General features: G+C 41.0%; 1 protein-coding gene across 1 annotated transcript in view; it reads right to left on the bottom strand.

Moving 5' to 3' along the window:
- Positions 1-5,764, bottom strand: part of mpped2a (metallophosphoesterase domain containing 2a) — a 152,129-nt gene extending 146,365 nt beyond the window's left edge. The window contains exons 1-2 of the mRNA XM_031812652.1: positions 5,455-5,764; positions 2,471-2,745 (exon numbers count right to left, since the gene is read on the bottom strand). Of these exons, the coding sequence (XP_031668512.1) occupies positions 2,471-2,598 (128 nt within the window). The 5' untranslated portion in view covers positions 2,599-2,745; positions 5,455-5,764. The remainder of the gene's footprint in view (positions 1-2,470; positions 2,746-5,454) is intronic.
- Between the last annotated feature and the right edge of the window lie 2,294 nt (positions 5,765-8,058).

The following is an 8,058-nucleotide window of genomic DNA, read 5'->3' as shown; positions in this document are numbered from 1 at the left end:
TTTCATAAGGCAACCCCCATCTCTCCTCTTTTTTCTCTTTGGTTCAGGAGGAGCAGCGAGGTCTTTATTTCTGTCTAAATAGTGTGGCTGCAGCGGCAGGGCTAGGTGTAGAACCTACACCATCTGATCATTATCTACCCCATCTAAACAAACCTTACTTTCCCAGAACAGAGCACGCATTCTATAAGCACTCTTACATGGTGGGGGAGGGGTTTATGTGTGTGTGTTTGTGTTTGTTTGTCTGTGTGGGGTGTGTGTGTGTGTTTGTGTTTGTTTGTCTGTGTGGGGTGTGTGTACAAGGAAGGCCTGTGAGTGAATGTGTGTGTGTGTGTGTGTGTGTGTGTGTGTGTGTGTGTGTGTGTGTGTGTGTGTGTGTGTGTGTGTGTGTGTGTGTGTGTGTGTGTGTGTGTGTGTGTGTGTGTGTGTGTGTGTGTGTGTAAATATACAGCAGCAGTCTCAGTCTCATACACAGGTTAAAGAATGAATGCCTCAGATACTGGCAGCCCTGTAGAAGAGTGCAGGAAACACATGCATGTATTTATCATGGTGCTTAGCTTATTGTATCCCAAAGAATCAAAATGGTAGTTCAGGTAATTCAAGTATTATCTAATTACAGTATAATGTCATTAACGTTTACCAGGTATTTCCTATGTAAAAACAAGAACCTTACCTCCCTTATCCTACCTCATTTGCACACACTGTATATAGACCTTTTCCATTGTATTATTGACTGTATGTTTGTTTATTCCATGTGTAACTCTGTGTTGTTGTTTGTGTCGCACTGCTTTGCTTTATCTTGTCCAGGTCGCAGTTGTAAACTTGTTCTCAACTAGCCACCTGGTTAAATAAAGGTGATCTGGCCTACCTGGTTAAATAAAGGTGATCTGGTCTACCTGGTTAAATAAAGGTGATCTTGCCACCTGGTTAAATAAAGGTGACCTGGCCTACCTGGTTAAATAAAGGTGATCTGGCCTACCTGGTTAAATAAAGGTGATCTGGCCTACCTGGTTAAATAAAGGTGATCTGGCCTACCTGGTTAAATAAAGGTGATCTGGCCTACCTGGTTAAATAAAGGTGATCTGGCCACCTGGTAAAATAAAGGTGAAGCAAAATACCTAAATCAAAAAACAAAAGGTGAAAAATACCAGATGTGATAATGTGTAACAACAATGATTTGCATGACATGGTATATAAAGATTTAGCTTCAATGGTTCATTTAAACAACTATGTGAGGATCCAATGGTATTTGATGGTTGAAAAAAGGACCAGGAGGACAGATGTATAGTGGTCAGAACCTCGTGTCCATACACCTTAAGATGAGAGTCAGAGAGAGACCACAGGCCAGGCATTCAGACAACCACAGAGTCGACCGCAACGTCAAGCCTCGCACCAGCCTACAAAAGAGCCCGCTTAAATCATAAATATTACAATGCCTTTTCCATAAATCTGCCACATAGTCCCTGCCCACAGCGGTCTGTTGACCACATGCGGTGGAGATTCTCCGGTCAGAGCACTTTGGCCTGCTGATGAAAAGCAGGGCATTGGGTAGCAGAACAGACAACGGTCACGTTAAAGAAGTGGCTAGATAAATAAAGGGAGAGAGCAGCCTGATAGACAGAGGGGACATAGTGAACATGCTGTAGGGACGCCATGCTTCAGAAGACTGCTGTCATCAGCTAGTCATAGACTACAACACAGGTAGAACCTACAACACAGGGAGAACCTACAACACAGATAGAGCCTACAACACAGGTAGAACCTACAACACAGGTCGAACCTACAACACAGATAGAACCTACAACACAGGTAGAACCTACAATACAGCTAGAACCTACACCACAGATAGAACCTACAACACAGGGAGAACCTACAACACAGGTAGAACCTACAACACAGATAGAACCTACACCACAGATAGAACCTACAACACAGATAGAACCTACAACACAGGTAGAACCTACAACACAGGTAGAACCTACAACACAGATAGAACCTACACCACAGATAGAACCTACAACACAGATAGAACCTACAACACAGGTAGAACCTACAATACAGCTAGAACCTACACCACAGATAGAACCTACAACACAGGGAGAACCTACAACACAGGTAGAACCTACAACACAGATAGAACCTACACCACAGATAGAACCTACAACACAGATAGAACCTACAACACAGCGGTAGAACCTACACCACAGCTAGAACCTACACCACAGCTAGAACCTACACCACAGCTAGAACCTACAACAGCGGTAGAACCTAGAACACAGCTAGAACCTAGAACACAGCTACAACCTGCAGGTAGAACATTGCATAGTATAAGTTTGGTAAGAAGGAATAGGAAAACAATGTGTGTGTGTGTGCGTGTGCGTGTGCGTGTGCATGTGTGTGTGTGTGTGTGTGTGTGTGTGTGTGTGTGTGTGCGTGCGCGCGTGTGTGTGTGTGTGTGTGCGTGTGCACTCACATGTGGACATGTGGAGGTTGAAAGCGGCTCTGGTTGATGTTGTAGTGAGTGAAGGCCTGTGTGGGGTTGGAGCTGTACTCGTCCACTGTGATGGTCACTTTGCCCTGAGAGGCGATTCCATGAGCCATGCTTCCGCCGTTCGGACATCAGACACCGTTCACCAGGATCCAAGGCAGAACCGTTCAGCGGTCATCCTTCAGAACCGCTGCTCAGAACTATAACCGCCTCGTGTACAAAATCGGATCAACCACACTGGACCACAACCACACAGCAATCTGAAGAGAAACAAAGAGAAGAGAAACAGAAACAGAACACGGTTGAACCAGAGTTTCACAAACATACACTTTTGTAAATGTAGATGAGACTGTGATGGAAATAGTAAGAATAGACCATTCTGATTGGTAAATATGTACACACATCAAGCTTCCAAAACACAATCATTTTCCTGAACAGCGGTTGCCGGGATGACAGACATCGACAGTAAACTGTGAACCTGGCAAATTTTTGTAAAAATTGTAAATTGTACTAAATACTGAAGATACAGTATGTAGATGGGAAGTGATACTGTAAGCAGGTGCTAGTAATATTAAATAGGGAAATACTGCGTCTTCATTTGCTAAATAAGGAACAGTTGAAAGAGTCAGTAACAACCCTCCTTGTTGATTGAGGACGTGATTTGTCAAACAGATTAAACCATACAATTCTAATTTTGCAAAAGTATTATAATTTTTTAAAATAATAATCTGGACAGTAATTTCAATAACCATAGCCTAAATATCTGAAACTACTCTAAGGCCATCTAAAAACATCTGTCAACTGACGATCAGAAAATAATAACTACAAACCATTGATTCTGCAGTAATTACCTGAACATTTCATTATTATTTAGGATGAAGACAAACTCATCCTGTATGACAAAATAACTAAACTGCCCAACCATTGGTCATTAAACAGATGCAATAATGAGACCTTTGCAGGTTGTTCAAACATGTGAAATGACCATATTAATGGATTACAATACATGTATAAATCATTTTGACATTGAAAACAAATATTAAAAGTATAAAAGTATAACAAATAAATTTGAGCATAAACTTGTACTAATTAAATAGTTGCATGCAGAAGCATAGGTTTGTCTGATGCTATCCTAATTGTACAATGTGGTTATAGCTCGTCATATTACATTAAAAATAAATCATAGTTAATTGCAAAAGTCAGTTTACTTTCAAATTGTAAATGTATATCCATAAAGATTTAGAAAAATACGTTTTGATAGTAATGCAGTTAGTAACATTTTAATTTAAGGCACAAACTCACCTATCAGAGAAATAGATCAATAATGGTAAGTCCTAAATAGCCTACATAAATCACAATAGTGTGCGATTGTTTATGAACTAAGAGTAACTAACATAAACTGACGTTACTGACCCAAGAAAACGACCCAAGTTACCGGTGTCGTGTGATTTCGCATACCGCTTTGGAAGCTTGCTCAACGGTGCTTCAGTTCTGCTGTGCTCCCTCAACCCTTGTGTCGCTCCCTCCTGTCTCAACCCCTGATTGATTATAGTCAGTAGTAAGTAGCCACTGTGGGCTTGACATCGCACCTGCAAGCTTTTTATACGAGACCTCCACTTGCACTGTCTCTCCGATGCAAGGACCGGTAGCCTACTGTGCCCCTCAATTTAAAAGTCCATCACTAATTGAAAAATCTAAACAACCGTCGCCGAGTTCAGGAGAGGATTCATTTCAGTGTTAACAAGTGCTTGATAGCCACGAAGACACGACTTTATATTTGTAAATACAGTCATACTTGACATAGCACATTCATAATATATACTGTATATTGTGTACATATCCGTTCATTACTTTGTATAAGCTAATTACCTAAACTCATTTTTATTTTTAATCAGACGTTTTTAAATGATTGATATAGATGTGTGCACTGCATTGTTGTGGGAGCTAATACAATAATTTCCTGGCACCTTTTATAGCCTCTATGCTGAACTCTGTGTTCGTGACGAAAAACATTTTATTTGTATTTTATTTTGATACAATTTATCGACGCAACAAAACACAAGGATACATTATACTATTAGCAACATAAGATGATACAATGTATATACATATATATATATATACATATATACATTATATACATTGTAACAACTCCAAAGCAACATTGCGACCATGGCTATGTACCAATTAGGCGAAATGCCTCCCTCTGTGTTTAGCTATCACCATTTAGGCCTAGAAGATAACAATACATGCAATCAAATATCTCCCAAGTTGTCTGTGGACTTGAAATTGTACGGTTTACAATAGGCCTACACTAGCCTAGGCTACTGTAAACAGACACCCGTGAACTTTGCCCAATGCTTGCAGCACTCCATTGAAAAACGTGAAACTGCAGACAGTGAGCATGCATGGTATTGGTAGCTAGATATTCCATGCGTGTGTATTTTGCAATAGCCTATGATGGCTTACATTGGTAGCCTACATAGCTAGCTGCAACTAGCTACTTCAAGTAGCTAAATCTGCCCATGCATTTTAAATGCACGCTTTAGCTTCCCATATTAAATGCTTTCGCGCCAATACACTGTAGTTACTATTTCTTCCAATGCAAACATACACGTTCCTAACTTTAAAAATGCACATTCAAATTATAAATCCACTATTTACCACCGCATTACTATAGTCGGGGAGAGGGAAACACACTGACCCTATGGTACCACACATTACTAGCTCAGTGCACCGCTTGCCATAACATTGCTGTTTTCAATAATGAACTAAACGGATCTGTGAATTGTGCGTTCTGGCATCTCGTATAAAGAAACAGCAAAGGTGGTCAGTGTCAGCGAACCATCTGCACTAACCTCTTGCTCTCCCTCGTAAATGACAAGGCACCTCTAACCTGCGGCTTTGTGTCATGTTTTCTTATTCTCTCCATGCCTGCGATTTTCAAAGCCAGAGGTGAATATAGCTACCTTCGTTCTGGCGGATACGTGTCCCGGGGTCGCCCTCTACGCTGTCAAAAGACGCAGATCCATGCGGGAGAATGCCGATTTGGAGGCCGGCGGGGGTTGCAGTCTGGGCGGGCAGGGCAGAACCTTCGACCCTGGGGGACCTCGGCTGGCTCTTGTGGAAACGAGACAGACAGAAGCGGAGAGGGGGAGCAAGAGAGAGAGAGAGAGCAGCCTCGATCTGACAGAGGAGAAGCCGGAGAGCGGTGTAGTGAGATGGGACTGCCACTGGGGTCAGAGAGAGCAGAAAGAGCACAGCCTCGCACGCGGGCTCGAGCACGGGCACAGACAGACATGTGCGCGCGTGCGCACTCCCGTTTGTCTCTGCAAGCTGGCTCAATCTATTCCATTTAGAAAGACAGATAACCACCATGAACCTGTCAGCAACATTTCCACGTGGAAATATACTTTATTTCTCTCGCCATTCGTGGCTTGTCTTTTGGCATGGATATGATAGGCTTGCCTAAGGTATACGAGTATTTAGAGTTTACTGCAATTCACACTTGCAGGGCACCACAGACGTGACGGAGTTGACTGGGAGAGTGGAAAAAATATGCGGCTATCGATTTCCTTCAGTAAAACCATAATACAGAATTCAATACTGTGGCTGCAAGTCCACGAACTCTCCAAATGACACATCGTTTGTCCACCATGCAGCCAAATATGCAGCAGTCCACCAACAGCAGTCATGACTGCAGTGATTTCTGTAATAGATTTAACACAATTCTATGTTATCATTTAAAGTAAAGGTCCAGTGAAAATCTCACTTTTAAAAGTTAATATTCTGTTAACTCATACCCAAATAATGTTGTTGACTATACTCATAGTTGTGGCCACAGAATAAAATGAAGGGGTGGGGGGGGGGGGGGAACAATTTAAAAACCCACCTCAAACTTGCATGTCAGACTGTTTAAAATATGAATATTTTTTATGACAGGTATATGCCCACACCATTGTTGTTAAGCCCACACCATTTCAACACAGAAAAACTGCCTTTTAACAAACTTAATTAAAATTTTTGGAAGGAAAACTATTTCACTCATATTGTAATGAATAAAAGGTCATATGTCATAGAAATCTGGAAACACTGGACAGTTACTTTAATGTTTTGTAGCTGGAATCACAGGTGCCTATACCACAGCCTATACCTGAAGCACTTCCTTATCTCTGTTCCAGTATTTAACTCTCATTCTGCTGTGTCCTAATGTCCCATAATTAACATCAATACAGTAGAAATACACTAATTCAGTTTAGGCTACTAAGTCAAATCCCACTTAAGGAAATATTTGCCCAAATCAGCCTACCATTTATAGATAGATAGATGGATAGATAGATATACAATCATTTATAGAGATAGATAGATAGATAGATAGATAGATAGATAGATAGATAGATAGATAGATAGATAGATAGATACAGTGCCTTGCGAAAGTATTTGGCCCCCTTGAACTTTGCGACCTTTTGCCACATTTCAGGCTTCAAACATAAAGATATAAAACTGTATTTTTTTGTGAAGAATCAACAACAAGTGGGACACAATCATGAAGTGGAACGACATTTATTGGATCTTTCAAACTTTTTTAACAAATCAAAAACGGAAAATTTGGGCGTGCACAATTATTCAGCCCCCTTAAGTTAATACTTTGTAGCGCCACCTTTTGCTGCGATTACAGCTGTAAGTCGCTTGGGGTATGTCTCTATCAGTTTTGCACATCGAGAGACTGAAATTTTTTCGCAAGGCACTGTATATACTGTAGATTGATGATGCTCTCATTACATTGCTTATTATATCATCCCAGAGTAGATGACTTGGCTATATATCTTGTAAACATGTAATCTATGTCCATGTATACCAGTACTATAACCCCCTACCCCTACTATTATCATTCTTTATACCAGTAAATACTGGTGGTGATGTTTTGTGGGAACACCCCATGAAGCTGTTACAACAGCAAACTAGCACTATTTTCCCTGGTCTGCTGATGACTGTTCAGCCACATTTTACTGAATGAATTATTTGTACCTCATTTCTTATGTTCTTCCTCTTAAGAGTTGAACCCTAATTGGTGTCAGTGACCCTGATCAGCGGCTTGGTTTATTAATTCTCTGAAACAGATTAAGTCGGCTGCTTTTGTGGGAGAAGAATCAATGATGATTTTAACACACGTCTTCAGGCCATCGGGATGCAAACTAGCTATTTATCCTCACCGGATTACCACAGAGTACAATTGAAATCACAGGTCAGACACATTGAAAAGCTAATTGGATAAAAGCTTCAGGATCTGAGGAAAACATTCAACTAACATTTTCAGAGTGGTGGTGAGGAATTTGTTAGCATCAAATAGGTTTTCTGTTGCATGGAAGGGGAGGGCAGAACAAGGATACGATTTGTAAGAACTAAAGACTGAAAGTTGGGTTTTCTGGCACATTGCTTTGCTTTTATCCTTTCAGAGCGGAAGACAGTTTGGAGGTCATTGTCCCTCAACACGTCTCAAAACAGGGAAGGAAAGGAGAGAAGGAGAGGAAGACAGTTTGGAGGACATTGTCCCACCTCAATACATGTCCCAA

The sequence above is a fragment of the Oncorhynchus kisutch genome, unplaced genomic scaffold (assembly GCF_002021735.2).
Source record: "Oncorhynchus kisutch isolate 150728-3 unplaced genomic scaffold, Okis_V2 Okis03b-Okis08b_hom, whole genome shotgun sequence".
NCBI classification, from domain to species: domain Eukaryota; kingdom Metazoa; phylum Chordata; class Actinopteri; order Salmoniformes; family Salmonidae; genus Oncorhynchus; species Oncorhynchus kisutch.
Note: the sequence above shows the minus strand (reverse complement) of the source record. Positions and strands in the feature narration are given on the sequence as shown.